Source organism: Oncorhynchus clarkii, chromosome 12 (genome assembly GCF_045791955.1).
Source record: "Oncorhynchus clarkii lewisi isolate Uvic-CL-2024 chromosome 12, UVic_Ocla_1.0, whole genome shotgun sequence".
In the NCBI taxonomy this organism is placed as follows: Eukaryota; Metazoa; Chordata; class Actinopteri; order Salmoniformes; family Salmonidae; genus Oncorhynchus; species Oncorhynchus clarkii.
Window position 1 is genome coordinate 46,071,892 of NC_092158.1, and position 23,229 is coordinate 46,095,120.

Consider the following 23,229-nt stretch of genomic DNA (forward strand, 5'->3'; position numbering starts at 1 on the left):
TCATTTAGCTAATTATGCAGTCTGTTGTCAATACCTTAAACCATTTCACATGGTAAAACACAATTTGCAGATCTCACTTAGACTTTTCAGTAAAACTCTAAACACATTCTCATTCTCAAAACACATTCTGCACTCTAATGCACATGTCATCCATACTGGTAAACACAAGTGGCAACAATCAAATAAAGAACATGTCATTGATTGAACACAACCACTCAAAATTGATTTAACCTGTTTCAAATGATGCGACACAACCAATATAAGCCAGTTCAGAGAGCAAACAGGTTGTTGAAGAAAGTCTGAGAATGGATACTGTAGTAGAGTGTATTGTAGGCTGTATACTGTACAATGGACAAATTGTATGGCCCTGAACATTGTGCTTTCCATTTATTAACAGTATTGACTGCTCAATAGATTGACTGGTTGCAGGTTCATATGAACAAAGAACAAGAATTACAGTATCACAGAGACAAAGGACAAGTTTGTGAGATGCAGGGTACAGTACTGTAAAAATAGGGGTACAAGGAGGAGGAAGAACAAAAAACAAAATTGCAAAGAGCAAAGCAGAGTAGTAATTTCTGATCAATTTTGAGCATCTATGATAGAACATGTTTTCATTCATCAAAAGACAATGACGGAAAAATCTGAATATTTTTTTAGACTCCCTGAGAATTGTATGTTTTATGTGTTTTCTATTTTTCGGTGTATTGTTTACTGACTGCTTGAGAGTGTATATCATTTTGATCACTTTGTTTCTGATTTGAGAGCAGTGTTTGATTTTGAACACAGGTAAAACTGTTTTGAGGCGAATGTTTCATTTTGCAAGAGGTGTCAGAGGTTATGTAAATAGTTCTTGAAGATGAGGTTTTGTGTTTAATTTTTTCAGGAAATGGAGCAAGGTTTCAGAAATTGTGTTTTAGCAATTGAGAAAAACTGTAATCACATCAGACCAATAAATATTTTTATTTGGGGGATTTCTTAAGCTCATTGAGCTCTAGCGACTCCTTGTGGCGGGCCGGGCGCCTGCAAGCTGACCTCAGTTGTGAGTTAAACGGTGTTTCCTCCGAGACATTTGTGCGGCTGGCTTCCGGGTTTAGCAAGCATTGTGTTAAGAAGCAGCGCAGCTTGGCGGGTCATGTTTCGGAGGACGCATGACTCAACCTTCGCCTCTCTCTCTCTCTCGAGCCCGTTGGGGAGTTGCAGCGATGAGACAAGATTGTAACTACCAATTGGATATCACGAAATTGGGGAGAAAAGGGGCAAAAAAATTATTATAAAATGCTTCAAAACTGCAACATTTTCTCTACACCCAATGGCAAAATCTCACTCAGGGCCTCCAAAAGGCTAATTAGCTAATACTAAAACTCTTCATACAGAAAAACTTTGCTTTTCAAAGTACCATTTGAGCCTTGCAACAGAGAACCATATACTGTAGGCCTTTCTCAGTTTTGGAAATGTTGGTGATACACTATACTGTATATAAAAAAAGTATGTGTATATTCCTTCAAATGAGTGGATTCTGCTATTTCAGCCACACCCGTTGCTGACAGCTGTATAAAATGGAGCACACAGCCATGCAATCTCCATAGACAAACATTGGCAGTAGAATGGCTCATACTGTAGAATGGCTCATACTAGAATGGCTCATACTGAAGAGCTCAGTGACTCAGTGACAACGTGGCACAGTCATAGGATGCCACCCTTCAAACAAGTCAATTCGTCAAATTTCTGCCCTGCTAGAATTAGTGCGGTCAACAGTGAGTGCTGTTATTGTGAAGTGGAAACGTCCAGGAGCAACATCGGCTCAGCCACAAGCTCACAGAACGGGACCACCAAGTGCTGAAGCGCGTAGCACGTAAAAAATAATCTGCAACACTCACTACCGAGATCCAAATGTGCCTCTGGAAGCAGCGTCAGCACAAGAACTGTTCGTTGGTAGCTTCATGAAATTGGCTTCCATGGCCAAGCAGCCACACACAAGCCTAAGATCACCATGTGCAATGCCAAGTGTCAGCTGGAGTGGTTTAGAGCTCACCACCATTGGACTCTGGAGCAGTGGAAATGCGTTCTCTGGAGTGATGAATCACGCTTTACCATCTGGTAGTCCGACAGATGAATCTGGGCTTGGTGGATGCCAGGAGAATGCTACCTGCCCCAATGCATAGTACCAACTGTAAAGTTTGGTGGAGGAGTAATAATGGTCTGGGGCTGTTTTTCATGGTTCAGGCTAGGCCCCTTAGTTCCAGTCAAGGGAAATCTTAATGCTACAGTATACATTCATACATACATACTAGACAATTCTGTGCTTACAACTTCTTGGCAACAGTTTGGGGAAGGCCCTTTCCTGTTTCAGCATGACACAAAGCGAGGTCCATACAGAAATGGTTTGTCGAGATCAGTGTGGAAGAACTTGACTGGACTGGACAGAGCCCTGACCTCAACCCCATCAAACAACTTTGGGATGAATTGGAACGCAGACTGCGAGCAAGGCCTAATCGCCAAACATCAGTGCCCGACCTCACTAATGCTCTTGTTGCTGACTGGAAGCAAGTTCCCGCAGCAATGTTCCAACATCTAGTGGAAAGCCTTCCCAGAAGAGTGGAGGCTTTTATTGCAGCAAAGGGCGGACCAACTCCATATTAATGGCCATGATTTTGGAATGATATGTTTGACGAGCAGGTGTCCACATACTTTTGTTCATGTAGTGTATGACATTTCTAGTTCTATAGTCAATATGAATCATCCAGAATTTTGATATTACACTACAGACAACACGTACAACACATTTCCACGTCAGTTTGGAAATCAATAATCTGAAAATAAAAAATTTACAAAGTCAGTATATGGTTTGTCATTGCAAGGGTTCATTTAATGAGACTACTAGAGTATCAAATAATATAATAATGCAATTCAGACATTTTGACCAGGGCCCTTAAATGTAGTACAGTAAATAAGGAGCCATTTGGGACACATGTCTGGTCTTCTGATAGGACACAGACAAAGTGATTGTCTCTAGGATGAGGACTGCCAACATCCTGATTACACCCATGGATCTGGAGGAACAGTACTACACACACACACTTCCCTCTTTCTCTTTGGTGGTGTGGTAGTGCAGAGAAAGACAAAGAAGAGAGTGTGAGAGAAAGAGATCCTCTTTTTCTTTGTTGGTGTGGTAGTGCAGAAAAATCATGTGCAAAAGAGAGAGATTACACCTCTCTCCATCTCCCTGTGTGGTAGTGCAGAGAAAAAACTGAAAGAGGGGATACCTGCACTGGTTGGCTGGTGGAGGGGTGCACCACAGGCAGGCAGGGCCTTCCCCCTCTCCCTCACCCCCTCCTGAATGTGTTATGAGGAGGGCTATCCCAGCCAGCAGCATTATGCCATACTTTCTTCCTCTCTGCAGTCTCTTCTAGCAAGCTAGAAGTTGGCCGATCCATGCATCTGACATCAGTGGTATATTCAGGACCCTGAAAGGTTCAGGCCCCGGTTTCCTGATAGCGAAGGAACTTAGGCTTACGAGTGTTTTAACAATACATCTGTCCTGCAACGCAGAAGATTTAAACAGTGTTTCCCAAAATCCAACACAGAGAGAACATTTGTGTTGAGGAACGCATCGATACCGATTAGATCGATACCGCTAGGATCGAAAGAAAGGTGATTGCAGCGCTGCCTTTCTCCATTCAAATCTTACCTTAACATTAGAACTATTCCACAATAATGACAACGGATCAGCTCCTACAGAGATATTACCACCTATGGCTGAAAATATTGAGACCCTATAATAATGCATAAAATTAAGATCTGGCACATCATTGTGCACCTGTCAGGCTACACAAAAGTTACAGACAGTAGCCAACTAGAAAAAGAAATGGAATGAACATGAAATTGATTTTAATATTAATATGAAGCCTATACTGTAGGCAAGCTATGTAACTTTAACTGCAGTCATCTCAGTTTTTATTTGGAGCATATTTTTGTCCTTTAATTGTTTGTTACAATTGCAAAGACATTGGCAACTTTGTATTTGTAGTCAACTTCGTTGTGAAGTTATCGGCGCTCACAGAGAGACAGATAAAATATTGATTCTATGTTTAGCGGTAATGCATATAAAGTGAAGCAGTAGGGAAAAAACTAATCTAACGACGAACTTAGCTGTTCTACGGGTGGTCTGAGGAAGTCGGTAAATAACAAGTGTTTTCATGTGCAACTTTATGATTTTGGGAAAGAGCTCTGAGATTCAGCGATGTTCCTATGAAGGTTCTAACGATTAACTTAGCCTTAAAACTAGGAGGGATCCAGCTTTTGTCAAATTAACGTCAGATAGGATAACTTACGCAGCAGGATAATAACGTAACAGGTTAGGAGAATTAAGTTAAAGTCAGAAAAGGGATATGGTTAGCAAAAAAATATATATATAACTATGACGTACAATTGGTAAAAGATGGATCCGTCTAGTTATGACCTTAAGATGCTTTTGGGAAACCGGGCTCTGAATGTTGCATATAGAAATAGAATGAATAGAGACGACACGATTTCCTATTTCTATCTGACAGACAATCATTTGCGCTCTATACAATTCATTTCCATAGGAACGTTCCGTTTCGTCATCCTCCGTCACTCTCTTAACCTATCAGCCTACATGCATCATAATTTGCTATAACTAATAGGCTGGCCTTTATAGGCCAGACGCATTAGTCATAACAAAAGATGAGTGCATTATGGCAGTGTTTCCCAACCTCGGTGCCTGAGTACCCCCAAGAGCACAATTGTAACCCCAGACAAAAACACATGATACAACTTCTCAAGGTATGCTTGTCCAGGGCCACAACAAAAATATGTAGCCTACTGTTGGGTGTACTCGATGACTGGAGTTGGGAAGCTGCATTGGGGGACAAATAGGCAAGGCTTCTTACAGGAGAGAGAGAGCTAGCATCCAGTAGGCTATATTTGTTGTGTCACATGGACCTACATTTAAGAATCATCAAGGGAGTTTGTTGTTATTCAACATCGGTCAGATTACATATAGTTTTACAAATGGCTTGCATATGACATAATTTAAGGCAATCAGGCCTACTGTAGACATTTCTTATTTCGCAATGGACTGTTAGTGTTCTGACCTAGATCTATCTGACCATTTGTCTGCCTATAACAGTAGGCTATTTACTCATGTCTGTGTAACTGTTTAGGTGAAAGATTGAAGGTTTAGACGGCCGTAACGGTAATAATAAGAGCCTATCATTTGGACACAGCTGCGTCTGGTAGCTATGGGAGACAACTTGTCTAGCTACCTATCCATCCACATCGCTCCGGCCAACTAGCAGTCGATAGAGCAACGGAATTAAATGCAGGGTCGTCGGGCAAGGAGAGGACAATATCCGCGTGGGTGTTGGTCTTAAAACCAGACAATTATCAACTTGGTCCTCACATATCAGAAGGAGCAAGTTAGCAATGCATTCTCCTGAAATATCAAAATGATTAAATAAGCACCACTCTACTGCAAGCCCTTCTGGAAGGCATAAATAAGAACATAGGGTTATAGCATTAGTGGCAAACTGTAGCTAGAAATCAAGGTTGCAGTAGTTTATTGTTTGGTAGGATAATAGGTTGTTATTCTGTTGCCAATTGTGGAAAGAGCAGATCCTAGCTAATAACCACATATTGAAAGACTTCCTTCGCGCGTGGTATCCCACAGCAGTGCACGCGACGGGTCAAACAATGCTCCCAACGGACGGCGAGGCATAGGCTAACTCCGTTGGTAATTGATCATGTCTCGTATATGCACCCTGCTTTGAGCACAACACAAGCCCCGGCAGCAGCTCGCATGACTACCCTACTGTATTTTCCTTCCAACTACGGTTCCCGCCTCCCATCACCTCCTCAACCACAGTCACTCGTATTGCACGGATTACAAAAGCGGCATCTGCAGCAAGGTCCCTAATGCAAATGAGGCGGTGTTGTTTTACTGTTACCTGAACAGAGCTCCTCTCCCTTGGGCGACGTGTTCTCTCTGTTCCTCCGGGGATCATGCGGGTCAGGTATGGCAGTCCCAGCCGGGGCTGCTGTGATTCCTCCTCGGTCCTGCCTGAGCAACGCACCCCCCTCCGAACCGCTTGCAATCTCGCTCTCCCCCTATGGAAAGCCAAAAGGTTCAAATCGTTTTACCCGGAACATGTTTCACTTGCTTTTAAAAAAGTGTCAAATGTAGATTTTCTTAACATGTGTTTTTTCCCACTTGTTCAGTGTGCGTTTACGTGTGATTTGAACGCTCGTAATGATCATTTTTCACGTGCTTTTTTCAAGTGTCAAATGTCATTTTTACAAGTGTTCTAAACACCTGTCCAGTGCACATTTACAGGTAGCATTTTTTATTATTATTCATGGGTGACTAATACGCCCAAGCAGTAAGCTAGGCCATTATATACGTTATGAAATATTGAAAATGTATAAATAAACTCAGCAAAAAAAGAAACGTCCCTTTTTCAGGACCCTGTCTTTCAAAGATAATTCATAAAATCCAAATAACTTCACAGATCTTCATTCTAAAGGGTTTAAACCACTGTTTCCCATGCTTGTCAATGAACCATAAACAATTAATGAACATGCACCTGTGGAACTGTCATTAAGACACTAACAGCTTACAGACGGTAGGCAATTAAGGTCACAGTTCTGAAAACTTAGGACACTAAATTGGCCTTTCTACTGATTCTGAAAAACACCAAAAGAAAGATGCCCAGGGTCCCTGCTCATCTGTGTTAGCGTGCCTTAGGCACGAGGACTGCAGATGTGGCCAGGGCAATAAATTGCAATGTCCGCACTGTGAAATGCCTATGACAGCTCTACAGGGAGACAGGATGGGCAGCTGTTCGTCCTCACAGTGGCAGACCACGTGTAACAACACCTGCACAGGATCGATACATCCGAACATCACACCTACGGGACAGGTACAGGATGGCAACGACAACTGCCAGAGTTACACCAGGAACGCACAATTCCTCCATCAGTGCTCAGACTGTCTGCAATAGGCTGAGAGAGGCTGGTCTGAGGGTTTGTAGGCCTGTTGAAAGGCAGGTCCTCACCAGACATCACTGGCAACAACGTTGCCTATGGGCAAAACCCACCGTTGCTGGACCAGACAGGACTGGCACAAAGTGCTCTTCACTGACGAATCGCAGTTTTGTCTCACCAGGGGTGATGTTCGGATTCACCTTTATTGTCGAAGGAATGAGCATTACACCGAGGCCTGTACTCTGGAGTGGGATTTATTTGGAGGTGGAGGGTCTGTCATGGTCTGGGGTGGTGTGTCACAGCATCATTGGACTGAGCTTGTTGTCATTGCAGGCATTCTCAACGCTGTGCGTTACAGGGAAGACATCCTCCTCCCTCATGTGGTACCGTGATTTCCTGAAAGGCAGGAATGTCAGTGTTCTGCCATGGCCAGGGAAGAGCCCGGATCTCAATCCCATTGAGAACATCTGGGACCTGTTGGATCGGAGGGTGAGGGCTAGGGCCATTCCCCCCAGAAATGTCCGGGAACTTGCAGGTGCCTTGGTGGAAGAGTGGGGTAACATCTCACAGCAAGAACTGGCAAATCTGGTGCAGTCCATGAAGAGGAGATGCACTGCAGTACTTAATGCAGTACTTAATGACCCCCCCCCCCCCTCCCCTTTGTTCAGGGACACACTATTCCATTTCTGTTAGTCACATGTCTGTGGAACTTTTTCAGTTTATGTCTCAGTTGTTGAACCTTGTTATGCTCATACAAATATTTACACGTTAAGTTTGCTGAAAATAAATGCAGTTGACAGTGAGAAGACGTTTCTTTTTTTTGCTGAGTTTATTAAAAAGAAATCACTATATTGGGGAAAAAAGTAGTGTGTACACTTTGTCACTGGTGTAAAATTCCAAATGCTCTTTGACGTACAAAACTGTGTATGCGACCAATACACTTATTTTATTTGATCACTATTTGAAGCCCTCATTGCCACAACAATTGAAGTGTAATTTAAATTTAGAACTGACATAAAAATTGCTTTTTTATATACAGTCAGCCACCTTGCATACATCATTCACAAATGTAAAAAAAGTAATAGCAATTTAATATATCCCAATCCCAATCCAGGAAAGGAAACACAAACAATAGGAAAGGAAACGAAGAAAGGAAGCTAGGAAAAGTAATAGTAGAGGAAAGGGAGTTAAGAACAAAATGGAACTGAACAGCATCGGCAGTAAACGGTTTCTGTTACAAAACGTTTTGTGACAGACTAAACGTTTTGCAATAGATTTTGTGTAATGAATACACCCCTGATTGTACCCCTCGATTTCCAGGGGCACTTTCAGTAGGCAAATGTTGCCAATAGAAATGTTATAAATAGAGCTGACATGATTTGTTATTCTACAGTCAGTGAGGCTTGTTTGTTCCACACAATACATTTCTATCTAAAGGTTCCAAAAAAAGTGTCAGGATAAGGTCAGGAAAATGGATTTCAAGACAAAGCAATTCATGACAGACTATTACTGAATCTGACTATTACAGAATATGGTCGTGACTGGATACCACAGTTTCACTCGAAAAGTGTTTGCTTGTGTGAACAGCCCATTTGTGTTTCCCAGTTGAGGCTGCTTCCCAACTTCAGACATACTGCATGGTGACTATTCGTGCATTTCCCTGTGAAAAAAGCAACACAGAAAACACAGGAAAGTTTAGAATAATTCCTGTTTTTCAGTAGTAGTTGATGTTAATTGCGTAATGTAAAACAAATCATTCGTCATACGCTACATTCATACTTGAATGTCACTGCAGATTTTTCTATACACTCGACCCTGGCCAGTATTTATCTTCATTTTATATTACTGAATGGCATGTTAGTGGGAAGACAAATAAGCCATATTAAACAACTGTGTGTGTGGCACCATTGGTCGAGCTTAAGGCTGCAGGGAAAACTCACTGCTGGACTATGCTGACCACTGTCTCCCTTCCCATTTACCAGAATTGTGCTTTTGTGCTTACATTTTTTTTCTTCTAAAAAACACATTGTAGCACTCTGGTGCACTGCAAAACATTACCCATTCTGTATCTTACACACTGTCAAATGCAATGGAGTGTGTTGAATGGTCGGTGTCCATACAAGGACAAGTATACAACTAGACATGACCATCTCAATGACCAGATAGCCATTGAGGTGAGAAATGTAGCCTCACCAACAGCAAACACACCTCCATAAACATTATTATGTAAGCGGAAGCTGGTTTGATGATGAGGAGGTTTCCTCATCATCGGGGGGGGGGCTGCACCGCTATTTCACTGTTAAATGGATCAGGCCTTTGCTGACAAGCATCTGAAATAAGATAATCTTGTATCATGCTCGGACTGCCTTGGATATAAGTGCAAGTGGATACCGTCTTGGCCATGTACATAGGCTTACGGTATGTGTCCTTCAGATTGAAGGCCTGTCTAAGAGTAGAGCAAAGCAACTGATGAAGTACTGCTCTGTTTTAGCTGTTATGGTCAGCCTAGCTGTGTAGAGAAAAGTGATTTAATGTAATGTAATTTAGGATTTCAAATAAAGTACCGGCATATAATGTAATCTTCAATCAAATGTTTGTATGTGTGTGTGGTTTAAGTGAGGGATCAACAGCGTGGCCACTGTTGTTGGGTTGTATTGCAGAAATCTCAAAATGAAAGCAGTGTGTTCCCTCCGATACAGTATGTCAGAGGCCTTGCAATCCTGGTCCTGGAGTGCTGCAGGCACATTGTTTTTTATTTAAATGACCTTGGAAGACCACGTGTGTTGAATTAAGTCAATAACTGAATTGATCAATTAGCTCAGTAGCTCATGGTTTGGGGTACAAAAATGGGGATAGAGGAAAGAGAAAGAAGGTTTAGGGGAAAGACTGGCGAGCAGAGGCAAGTAAGGCCAAACCATTTATACAAAGAGATGTGGCAAAATAATGTATGGCATGTTGTGATGCCTTGAGGAAGCTTCAGTCTTCCTTTTACACTCAACAATGTCTATGTGTTTATGCATATACATGAAAGGCTTGTCGTGGTATTCATATAATTACCTGAAACTCGTCTGTCCATCAAGATCCCACACCTGGAACTTCAGGTTCTTGCAAGTCACAGTCTCCACGTTGAAGCCGATTGCTGTACAACACAATGACAGAGATTAAATACCTTGAGCTATAAGCACATGTCAAGAAAGAAGAAAGGAATGCCCTGTAACCATCCACTGTATTTATGACATGTGAAAATACCATTTATTATAGTGGAGCACACAACAACATAACAATCTATTCTCCTTGTATGAACCTGGAACTTTCCAAGTAGAAATAAATGAAAAACAAAAGCGTAACGTACTGGGAATTAAATAGATAACAAAGTCAGTTACAGTAACATAACGATGACGCCATACATTTCTATCACAAGTTGCTGGGCTGACAGGTGGCATGAAATGGCAAATAACTTATCAGAAAAGGGCGAAATCTTTACTATGAAATTAGTAAACAAACTAGGTACAACATCCTCTTGGCTAGTCAGTACAAAAGAAAGATAACCGGCTAGCTAGCTAACATACAATAGAATGGTAAGAGAAGCTAGTTAGCACAACATGCTAGCGGACTTATAGAAGAGAAAAACACATTCATAAACGCTATACAGTACTAGTTGTAAAACGCGATGGAATGTATAAAATTATATCTAAAATCTGGAAATAAAATAGCACACTTACAGATAGGTAACGTTAGCGAAGGAGCTCCTCCATCGATGTTTTTTGATCATAAGCTTGCTTGAAGGAATCAATCAGTAGGCTTCTATATTTATATATACTGTATATTAAAACAGTTATATTTTTCTAAATATAAAGGCTTTACGAAAAGCTTTATGGCTTTTGGAAAAGAGAAAATCAACCATATAATTGTCCTTCAACAGGGAAATTCCTACTTTGAAAAGTAACTTCACAGAAGACACGCGTTTCCTACACTTGGAAATGCAAACACAACAAGTGAAAGAAATCTAGTGTAAAAATGCTCACAATGTGTGAAATTAAGAAGACCTGTTTTGTTCACCTGTTCACGCAAAAAGGACATGCGGAAAAATTAAGTTTAAAAATGTACACCAATCGGTTAGAAAGCATGAATGTTGTACTTTCAGATGCATGAAATTGTGCTACCGCACACGTTTCGAACGTCTATGTAGTAACTAGCACAATTTCAAGGGTCTGAAAGTACCACTTTGTAGGCCCTCCCTTGTCAATTTCCAGGAGTTTGACTTTGTTTGATATCCGTCTGGTCAGGGTGACTCGGGGGGGGGGGGGGGGGGTGTTGCTAAATATGGATCAAATTGTTAAAATTAGTAAATTACATTTACTAATGTAAACAATACAGCAAGGCGAAATTTAAAAAAAGTGTTTCCATGTTGCATTACAACTACAAAGTTGACGCTCACTAGCTATCTTATTTTCATTGAAATAGCATAGCTGGTTAGCTAGCTAGCAATAGTCTTCTGTCTTGCCTGTAACTAATGGTTGTTACTTTGTGGAATGTAGCAATAGGTCTTTGTAATTGTAATTTGGTTGAGACTAACATTAGTTTGGAAAGTAATTGTTTACTTTGTGTATATTTGTTGTGTAATTGGTTGGCTTTGCTAGTTAGCAAGCTGAGATGTATTTGCTCAAGTTGGCTAGCTAGTAGCTCATGTTTTAGGAGAACAGGCTACCTCCCTGTAGAATCTAGACAATAGAGAATGGGGAATAAGATCTGATGTGCAGCTGCTTCTATCTGGCTGTTGCAGTGCCCAGATGAGGTTAGAGCAAACCGCTACAGAGACAAAAAGGTAAGATCTCTGTCTTGAGTAGCTAGATTTCAAGGTTGAACCAATGCAATACATTATTTTATTGGCTTGCTAAATGAGCTGCTTTTCCTGAAAATGTATATCTGATAAAGTTGTTAGTTCTAGTTGTTGTTGTACTTATGCAATGTCCAGGAAATGTTACAGCCACAACATAATCAAGTACTCAAGCACCTGCAGACTAGCAAGGAGGAAAGCCTATAGAACAATAACTACTAGCTATTTATATCCGATAGACATTTTATGCGCTTGCTAAATGAGCTGCTTTTCCTAAAAATGTCTCTGATAAAACTACACTCTTAGAAAAAAAGGTGCTGTCTAGACCCTAAAAGGGTTATTCGGCTGTCCCCATAGGATAACTTTTGAAGAACCCTTGTTGGTTCCAGGTAGAACCTTTTTTGTTCCAAGGAGAACCATTTTGGGTTCCATGTAGAACCCTTTCCACAGATGGTTCTACATGGAACCCAAAAGGGTTATACTAATGGGACAGCCGAAGAAAGATTTGGAACCTTTTTCTCTAAGAGTGTATCTAGTGGTTGTTCTAATGCAATGTTTGCTAAAATGATGTATGTTTTGTACTGTTACTTTTTACATTCTGAAACATTGTCATTAGTTTTGGACTAGACTACGATATGGAAATGTCTACTGTAAATACTACAATTTTTAAAAGGTTGAATGAAATTAGCACAGTTTCTAATAGTTTGTTGCTACTGTATGGTGAGGAAGTGGGAAATATGGAATACATCAGGGTCAGCCCCCCCTGTCTGGAGGTCAGCTCCTGCTCTCTGGGTCAGCCCCAGCTTTCTCCGGGTGTATTTAGGTGGTGACCCTGGTGACCACGGGCAGTGGTCGGGGCCTCTCTTCAAGGTCAGCCCCTCCTCCCTGGGTTGACCCATCTCTCTCTGGCAGTCTCCCATACTCTCTTCCTGGTACAGTGGAGGTAGTGACGCCCCCTGGTGGCTGTGGGCGGGGGTCAGCCCCCCTCTCCCTGGGTTGGCCCCATCCCTCTCTGGCCTTCTCCACCAATATCCCTAGTGCAGGGAGATAGGTGGATGTAGTGTCGCCCCCGATGGCCCTGGGCAGGGGTCAGTCCCCCCTCCCTTAGATGGCCTCAGCTTTCTCTGGCCCTCACCCCCGATATCCCTGGGGCAGGGAGCTGTCTGGATGTATTGGCGCCCTCTGTTTGCCGTTGTCGGGGTTTGGCCCCACTCTCTGGGGGGTGGCCCCCTCTCCCTCGGTCGACCTCAGCCCTCTCCCCTCATCTCCCTGGCCTGGTGCAGGGGGCTGGCTGGATATACTGGTGCCCCCTGGTGGCCATGGGAGGGGATAAGCACCCCTCTACGGGGGTCTGGGCCCCATCCCTGGGAAAGCCTCAGTCCTCTCTGGCCCTCTCCCCATATCACTGGGGAAGGGAGCTGGCTGTATTTGCGCCCTCTGGTGGCCTTCAGGGCGTCATCCCACCCAGTAACTAGAGCGAGTCTCTGGGTTAGAGCGTTAACATCGCCTGTAAATGCACACTGGACAGGTGTAATAAACACGTGCAAAAATTGACCAAAACAAGCATTCTCATCACCTGCAAATGCACACTGGACAGGTGTAATGAACATGTGTAAAATTTGACCATAACGATCGTTCAAATCACCTGTAAATGCACACAGGACAGGTGAAAAAAAACCACATGCACAAATGACATTTGACACTTGAAAAAAGCAAGTGAAAATTATCATTACAAGCGTTCAAATCACCTGTAAAAGCACACTGGACAAGTGGAAAATGCACATGTAAAGAAAATTACATTTGACACTTGAAAAAAAATACTAATCACAAGTGTTGCATGTTTCTGGGAAAGACGATTTGAACCTTTTGGCTTTCTATATGTCCCTCTCCAAGTGCACGCCAGGGAGGAGCCTACAAGGAGCTGCGGACTGAGCATGTGCGGTGTCGGTGTTGACACCAAACGCACACTTAAAGCAAGTGCAAATCTTATTAAACGGGCTAATTTTGTGATGGTCTGCTCATACTTTAAAACATTATGCGCGAAATGTCTTCAATACGCTATTAATGTTGTCTGATAAATGCAATGGATGAGTGTTGGTAAGAAATCACATCACTGAATTGAAAAATTTTGGCTGCACTCTGCCCCACTCGTGTGGTCAAGATGTGCAACAGATAAGAATACTGTGTAAAAAGATTAACCCATGGACTGGAATGAACCTATAGCGCAAGGGACCAGGTGTGTCCCCCAATTAGCACTACTGTTTTCCGAAGAGTATACTTGTTCTCTTTCCTTCATGGACTTGGAAATTACTGCTATACGGAAACTCTGTCTAGCCCATGCCAACACCAATTAAATGCGTCTACATTTGTGGGGAGTAGTGAATGAGAGCAAACTTCTGGAGGAAAGAGAGATTATAAAGGACGCATCCCGACCATAGGGTCCTTGTCTAGAGTTAGGCTATAAACCATATTGCACACACGGGATTCGAAGTGGGTATTGCAGCAGGCAGTTTTTCAGTTCACAAAGCAAACCCTGCATCATTCGACTAACTGTTTGTAGTTATACAGGTGCTGCGTTCAGCAAGTCGAAATTTCAGAGTTTCTTAGTTCCGACTAGCATGCGAACACTGCATTAAAACGTGACGTCGTTCCTGGACCCAGACTAACATTAGTCCTAGATTGTTTTAAAAATATTCTCAATGGAGAATCTTCATTGAAAGTGCACTTTATTCCAGAACTATGTTTAATCTGGGGTGGGGAAATTGGCTCCACATGAGTTAACAATAACTTTCAAAAATATTTTCAAAAGGACTCCATTTGACAAATTCCTAAATAAATAAACTTGCAATGAGCATGACACAATTTATTTGATTCGTTCACCCACCAGGCCATACTCAACATCAGCATTCTTTTACAAACCAGCTGTAACCGCAACAGAGATTTAGCACCATTTATAATGACAGCGACGGAATCAGAATTCCCGAAGTTTAATGCCGCCTAGCAATAGACATATGCTAGAAAATGTAGTTACTTGCACCTTTTTCCTGCTTTGGGAAGTAGCCCAGGGTCGAATGACAACGTTGATTTTGACGGTCATATTTTTTTAATAAGGTGCTGTTTATTTCATAATTTCATTACATTTCTGTACACTCCTTTAGCTCTGTACTGTAGTAGTTACCATCGGAACCATGTATAGAGAAGTTTATATACAGTATTTGGACATTGACATGTTTTGGATCCGTACTCCAGCATTTGAAATGATACAATGACTATGAGGTTAAAGTGCAGACTATCAGATTTAATTTGAGGGTAATTTCATCCATATTGGGTAAACCGCTCAGAAATTACAGCACTTTTTGTACATAGTCACCACATTACAGAGAACAAAAAGTATTTGGACAAATAATTGTGCCTCTTTCTCAATTATTATTTACGATTTATTCATTATTATCTGCATCCACGTTAAATGTAGAAGTGTTTAGAAACATTCACAAAAAAAGTGACACCAAAATGACAATGCATGGTAAATAATGTCTTTCTATTGGGCACAATATAATCAAAAGCACAACCAAAACAAACTGCAATTGCATCCAACAATTTGTAGTCACGGTGTGCTAAAAATATGGGACCAAATACTGTTGACTACTACTTTAAAAGTATTTTCTAAATGGTTCACCCGATATGGATGAACATACCCTCAAATTAAAGCAAACAGTCTGCACTTTAAAATCAGTCAAAACAGAAAATATGTGTCAGTCTCTCTTGTGAACATTTCTGAATTACAATATATACTGTGGAGCCAGTTTCCCCACCCCAGATTAAACCTAGTTCTGGAATAAAGTGCACTTTCAATGAAGATTCTCCATTGAGAATATTTAAAAACATCTGGGACTAATGTTAGTCTAGGTCCGGGAAAGTCCAGGAACGACGTCACGTTTTAATGCAGTGTTCACATGCTAGTCGGAACTAAGAAACTCTGACATTTCGACTTGCTGAACGCAGCACATGTATAACTACAAACAGTTAGTCGAATGATTCAGGGTTTCCTAGTTCCGACTAGCACGTGAATGCGGCATTAATTCTTTGTTTTTCACCACAAACAAAAACATGGCCGACAGCTTGGCTCAGAAAGTTGCCAGAGGACACAGCTTGTTCTGTTGAAGAGGTCCGGCGACTAGTGTTGGCCAGGCACAACTTGGGACTGTAGATATGGAGGAAAACAGACCTCCTACCGTTCTTCCTTCCATGTCATTAGAGAGACCTAACAACCATCGCCACTCCAATAGTGGTGTGGTGTCTATGGATGGTGTCGGGGAGGTGGTGCAGTCTGTGTGGTGGTTGGTTGAAAGTAAGGCGAACGCCACATTAACAGAGACAAACCTTCACAACCACCATCCACGTCCCGTCTACAGACAAGGAAATGCCTCTTAGACAAAAACGATGACTGACACTCGGTGGGTGTGGACTCCTGCTGAGAAGCTCAAACTCATTTCTTTTTTACCCTTTCATTTTCCCCACACAAACTCCTCCTTTTATACATTTCTGTAACTCTGTCCTAAATCAAGTCTTTATTTCCCCACATGAATAGATAAACAAATTGTCAAAGGTCAACTTGAAAATATTGTTATTGTCCATCAGGGTTGAACCCCCACGATACAAAGATGTTATTTTTCTCTAAGACAGTCAGGCCTGGAAATATTTTATTGTCCATCAGGCCTGAAGAACCACCGTTATACGTCATCACCACCGTTACGCCATGTAGATGAAGGTGTTGAGATCCGTCTCGTCCCGCTTGATGTACTTGTGCTCAATGAGCCACTCCATCTGCTCCTTGATCATCTTCTTTTGAGGTAGGAACATGTTTTTGAGGATCTCGACCAGCTCTGTCTGCAGCTGGGCGTTGGTGATCCGCTTGCGCATCTTCATGATTTGGATGATGGCCTCCTGGAAAGGGAGAGACCAGGAGAAAAAAGAGAGGGTGAATCTCAATTGTACTGTATTCCCTTGATACCTTGCATCCTCCGTCCTTGCTGCTTTCTCAAAATGCATTGTAGGAGAAGAGCCAAGGGGAGAAACCGCAGATCTTCTGCCTCAATGTGCTTTGAGAAAGAGACAAGGATGTGAAATCAAAAAATCTTATTTGCAATGACCTTTAAATGGGGAAGCCCTTATACAGTACCTGTGTTCTCAATATCCTGAGCTGGACGATTCCCTCGTTCTCCTCCTCCCTCATTCGCTCTGTGGTGAGCTGAAGCCGGCCAATTAGGTTAATCTTCCCCCTTTTTTGGACCTTGGAGTTTTTTCTGGACACACACACACACAACATTTAGAGGTGGTACTAGTGGGTCTTTTTTGTGCCACATACTAAACATGCAAAAAAAGAAACGTCCTCTCACTGTCAACTGTTTATTTTCAGCAAACTTAGCATATGTAAATATTTGAACATGAACATGAACATAAGAAGGTTCAACAACTGAGACAAACTGAACAAGTTCCACAGACATGTGACTAACAGAAATGGAATAATGTGTCCCTGAACAAAGGGGGGGGGGGGGGGAATCAAAAGTAACAGTCAGTATCTGGTGTGGCCACCAGCTGCATTAAGTACTGCAGTGCATCTCCTCCCCATGGACTGCACCAGATTTGCCAGTTCTTGCTGTGAGATGTTACCCCACTCTTGAAAGGCACCTGCAAGTTCCCGGACATATCAGGGGGGGAATGGCCCTAGCCCTCACCCACCGATCCTACAGGTCCCAGATGTGCTCAATGGGATTGAGATCCGGGCTCTTCACTGGCCATGGCAGAACACTGACATTCCTGCCTTGCAGGAAATCATATACAGAACGAGCAGTATGGCTGGTGGCATTGTCATACTGGAGGGTCATGTCAGGATGAGCCTGCAGGAAGGGTACCACATTAGGGAGGAGGATGTCTTCCCTGTAACGCACAGCGTTGAGATTGCCTGCAATGAAAACAAGCTCAGTACAATGGTGCTGTGACACACCGCCTCAGACCATGACCATGACTCTCCACCTCCAAATCGATCCCACTCCAGAGTACAGGCCTCAGTGTAACGCTCATTCCTTCGACGATAAACGCGAATCCGACCATCACCCCATGTGAGACAAAACTGCGACTCGTCAGTGAAGAGCACTTTGTGCCAGTCCTGTCTGGTCCAGCGATGGTGGGTTCGTGCCCATAGGCGACTTTGTTGCCGGTGATGTCTGGTGAAGACCTGCCTTACAACAGGCCTACAAGCCCCCAGTCCAGCCTTTCTCAACCTATTGCAGACAGTCTGAGCACTGATGGAGGGATTGTGTGTTCCTGTTGTAACTCGGGCAGTTGTTGTTGCCATCCTGTACCTGTCCCACAGGTGTGATGTTTGGATGTACCGATCCTGTGCAGGTGTTGTTACACGTGTGTCTGCCACTGCGAGGACGATCAGCTGTCCATCCTGTAGCGCTGTCTTAGGCGTCTCACAGTACGGACATTGCAATTTATTGCCCTGGTCACATCTGCAGTCCTCATGCCTCCTTGCAGCATGCCTAAGGCACGTTCACGCAGATGAGCAGGGACCTTGGGCATCTTTCTTTTGGTGTTTTTCCAAGCCAGTAGAAAGGCCTCTTTAGTGTCCTAAGTTTTCATAACTGTGACCTTAGTTGCCTGCCATCTGTAAGTGTCTTAACGACCGTTTTACAGGTGCATGTTCATTAATTGTTTATGGTTCATTGAACAAGCATGGGAAACAGTGTTTAAACCCTTTACAATGAAGATCTGTGAAGTTATTTGGATTTTTACGAATTAAAGGGACATTTTTTTTTTGCTGAGTTAGATGATACAGGACAACCTCCAAGTCTAGAACCTGTAAGATACAGTGCATTCAGGAAGTATTCACACCCCTTGACTTTTCCACATTGTTGAGTAACGGAATTTCAAAATGATTCAAATTAGATTGTGTGTCACTGGCCTACAGATAAACCCCAATAATGTCAAAGTGGAATTATGTATTTAGAAAAATGTGTTGAATCAATTAGTATTCATATTGTTATGGCAAGCCTAAACTTCAGGAGTAAAAATGTGCTTAACAGGTCACATAATAAGTTGCATGGACTCACTGTGTGATTTTTCAATGACTACTTCATCTCTGTACCACACACATACAATTATCTGTTAAGTCCCTCAGTTGAGCAGTGAATTTCAAACAGATTCAACCACAAAGATCAGGGAGGTTTTCCAATGCCTCGCAAAGGGCACCTATTCATAGATGGGTAAAAAAAAAAAAGCAGACATTGAATATCCCTTTGAGCATGGTGAAGTTATTAAATCACACTTTGGATGGTGTATCAAAACACCTAGTCACTAGAATGATACAGGCATCCTTACTAACCCAGCTGCCAGAGAGGAAGGAAACCGCTCAGTGATTTCACCATGACACACACACACACACACACACACACACACACACGTGCTTTATAAAAGGTGGCATAAGAAACGCTTAAAAGGCCTTATAATTTGTTAGATACTACTGCACTGCTGGAGCTAGGAAAACAAGCGTTCCCCTACACCCGCAATAACATATGCTAAATATGTGACCAATAAAATTTGATGAGGCCAATGGTGACTAATGAGTGTGATAGAAAACTGAGGATGGATCAACATTGTAGTTAGTGCACAATACTAACCTAAATCAAGAGTGAAAAGGAAGTCTATAGAAAACAAATATTCCAAAACATGCATCCTGTTTCCAATAAGTCACTGAAGTAAAACTGTAAAGAATATTCATATTTTCAAGCATGGTGGTGGCTGCATCATGTTATGGCAGGCTTGTCATCGGCAAGGACTAAGGAGTTTTTTTTAGGATTAAAATAAACGGAATAGAGCTAAGCACAGGCAAAATCCTAGAAGAAAAACTGGTAGTCGGCTTTCCAAAAGACACTCAGACAAATTCACCCTTCAGCAGGACAATAACCTAAACCACAAGGCCAAATCTACACTGGAGTTGCTTACCAAGACAATATTGAATGCTCCTGAGTTTCCTAGTTACAGTTCTAACTTAAAATCGTCTGGAAAGTCTATGGCAAGTATTGAAAATGTCTGTCTAGCAATGATCAACAACCAAATTGACAGAGTTTGAAGCATTTAGAAAAACAATAATGTGCAAATATTGTACAATAAAGGTGTGCAAAGCTCTTAGACTTAACCAAAAAGACTCACAGCTGTAGTCGCTGCCAAAGATGATTCTAACAATTGACTCAGGGGTTGAATACTTATGTAAATGAGATCTCTATTTAATTTGTAGTAAATGTACTAACATTTCTAAAAAATATTTTTAATTGAGCAATTATGGGGTATATTTAATCCATTTTGAATTCAGGATGTAACAACAAAATGTACAATAAGTCAACGGGTATGAATACTTCCTGAAGGCAATGTAAGTAAAGCTAGCCCAGAGAGCCAACTCTGTGGCGGTGGAGAGCCGGGTTGCAAACCCCATGGTCACACATTAGGGAACACTTACATTAGTGAAAACTCCTGATTGACATAGAAGAGGGTGCCCTCTGCAAAGTCTTTGGGCGAACCCACCACTGGGTCGTAGGACAACACCTGCCGCTTTAGCTTGGGGAACGCTACCAGGGACTGAAGGAAAAGGAGAGAGAGAGAGGGAGAAGAAAAAGGGAGAAAAAAAGAGAGTGATGGAGAGAAGGAGAGACTAGAGTAAACTTAAAATGAGTGGATATTTGTTTTGCAGCTGTGAGGAGCATAGAGATTGAGAGTTAACAGGATTCCGCTTTAAATGAAGTGCACATTTTAAAGGCTTCATCTATGTTTTAAAAAGGATTCATAAATGTGGCATAACTACCTATTTCAAATGTGACAACCCACTGTCAAATATGACAAACCTGTGCTTTATAAAAGGGTAGAATAAGAACCGATTAAAGGCCTTATAAAATCATATCAAATTGAGGCTTCACAAAGCATTTATAACCCTGCCATGTATCTTGGTAGAGCATTGCAATGCCAGGATAGTGGGATCAATTCCCAGGACCACCCATCCGTAGAAATGTATTCACACATTACTGTAAGTTGCTTTGGATAAGTGTCTACTAAATTGTATATATTATATTACATTACTTTAAAACATTTCTACACTGAACAAAAATAAACATGAAACAAGATTTTACTGAGTTATAGTTCATAAGGAAATCAGTCAATTGAAATAAATTCATTTGGCCCTAATCTATGGATTTCACGTGTCTGTGAATATAGATATGCATCTGTTGCTTACAGATACTTTTTTTATTTTTAAGTAGCGGATCAGAAAACCATTGAGTATCTGGTGTGACCACCATTTGCCTCATGCAGTGAAACATCTCCTTTGCATGGAGTCGGTCAGGCTATTGATTGTGGCCTGTGGAATGTTGTCCCACTCCTCTTTAATGACTGTGCGAAGTTACTTGCTATTGGCGGGAACACGCCGTCGTACATGTTGATCCAGAGCATCAAAAGCAAGCTACAGCAAAGATACTGAGATTTCAAAACGCTCATGATTAGAGACTGTCAACAAATACAGCAAAGAGATGCTGTTTTTATGAGTTCAGCACTGTCATTACCTTGTATTCAACACTATTATAAGACATAAAATCAGTGTATATCCTATTTCCACTCAGCGCTACAAGTTCTGCAGCAGTAATGAATGTGTATCTATAGGCGTGTGTTATCATTAGTGGCTTGGGTCTTTAGAGGAATTTTTCATTTTATCTGTTCATAGGAACAACATGAATTTGTGCATGAGGCAGAAATAATGCGGTGCGACTCGAGTTGCCCCATCAGCTTGAAGACAGTGTCCCTTTTTAGTCAGTGGAGATATGGGAGAGCGGAGGGATGCTGAGAGGCGGACCCTCAGTCTGCTGCTCTCTCCCTCCGCAGAGACTGACCATCAGATGCAGATACCGTCAGTCCAGTAAAATAAAAAGCAAACTATTTAAAATGTATGCTCACTCAACTGTGCTTCACAAGTAATATAAACAACGGATCTATTACCGGTGTGATCATATAGCCTACCTGAAATGGTGAAATATATATATATTTTTTAAGTGTCTCGAACAACAATGCATTAGTAGCAAAGCCAATATGCGGTGATAATGTATTGGGCACATATATTACTGTAGCAATGAGGTTTGTGCAGTAAGCTAACTCGCTATTGTTATTTTACTGCTGCTCTTTAATTATTTGTTACTTTAATTTATTTTTAGGCATTTCTCTTAACTGCATTGTTGGTTAGGGGCTTATAAGTAAGCATTTCACTGTAAGGTCTACTACACCTGTTGTATACGGCGCATGTGACCAATTTAAAAACAAATAATTTTATTTTGTTATTAATGTTGCATAGGCTTTTGTTTTTCAAGTCATGTTTAAAAAGAAATCTGGGAGGTATATCAGCTTGTTTTCCCTGCTAACGCTATCTTTCATTTCCATTTACTATAGCAATTGTGATCGAATCAACACAATATTAGCCACTTTCAATGCAACATACCGAAACAAAGAACTATGTAAGATATTTTGTTGTAGCCAGAACACATCAGAGTAGGATTCTATTGCATTGACACGCACTACTCAGTCCGTACTCTATACAGACCAGTGCGGCCTAAACAATCAGAGCTGCAGTAGGCCTATATCCAAATAGACCATTGCCATATATGGATGTGCCATTTACTTTTAACTGGACTGTGTTTACAACATGAGCGGTTGTGAGTAGATGCGCTTGTTTTGAGATAAGCGCAAGAGCTCCATGTAGCCACGTGTGCACATTTTTTCATGTTCTTTGCTAGTTATTGAGCTACTAGCCCAATTATAGATACTTAGTAGTCAGCAATAGGTAAGTGATTGCTTCCTACAAGAGCACAAAATATGTAAATTTTCTAGAAAAGCAAATCAGGTAAAGAGCATTTTTTTGTGTATTTTGTGTTGTATTTTGAGACAAACTTTAATAAGCTAAGTAGCCAATAGGCAGAGGGAAGCATAATTTGTCTGATTCTCTGTAATAAATGGTATGAATAATATTGCATTTTATTTTGTAAAGTGGTTTCTTGCATCAAACACCACAACATTGTCGGTCACCTCTTTGTCTGAAGGACAAGATGATGAACCTGTTTATGTCAAGCCCTCCATGTTTTATTTTTCCCCCCAAAAGTCTCACGGAATGTAGGCCTACATTAAACACTACACATTGGCTGCAACTGTAGACTGAATGATAGAACAGCTATTTCCATGTGAAAATGTTACGGGATGCATTTATGGTAGGCCTATAATACACTGCTCAAAAAAATAAAGGGAACACTAAAATAACACATCCTAGATCTGAATGAATGAAATATTCTTATTAAATG

The 23,229-nt window shown here is 41.6% G+C and overlaps 1 protein-coding gene across 2 annotated transcripts in view; it reads right to left on the reverse strand.

Annotated features, from left to right (window-relative positions):
• Nucleotides 1-14,690: 14,690 nt before the first annotated feature.
• LOC139423237 (cullin-5-like) overlaps nucleotides 14,691-23,229 on the reverse strand; it is a 42,664-nt gene continuing 34,125 nt past the window's right edge. Inside the window, exons 17-19 of one of the 2 annotated variants that reach the window (XM_071175035.1) lie at nucleotides 20,361-20,479; nucleotides 17,022-17,145; nucleotides 14,691-16,786 (exon numbers count right to left, since the gene is read on the reverse strand). In XM_071175035.1, the coding sequence (XP_071031136.1) occupies nucleotides 16,592-16,786; nucleotides 17,022-17,145; nucleotides 20,361-20,479 (438 nt within the window). In that variant the 3' untranslated portion in view covers nucleotides 14,691-16,591. The remainder of the gene's footprint in view (nucleotides 16,787-17,021; nucleotides 17,146-20,360; nucleotides 20,480-23,229) is intronic. The other variant, XM_071175034.1, reaches the window with a different exon arrangement.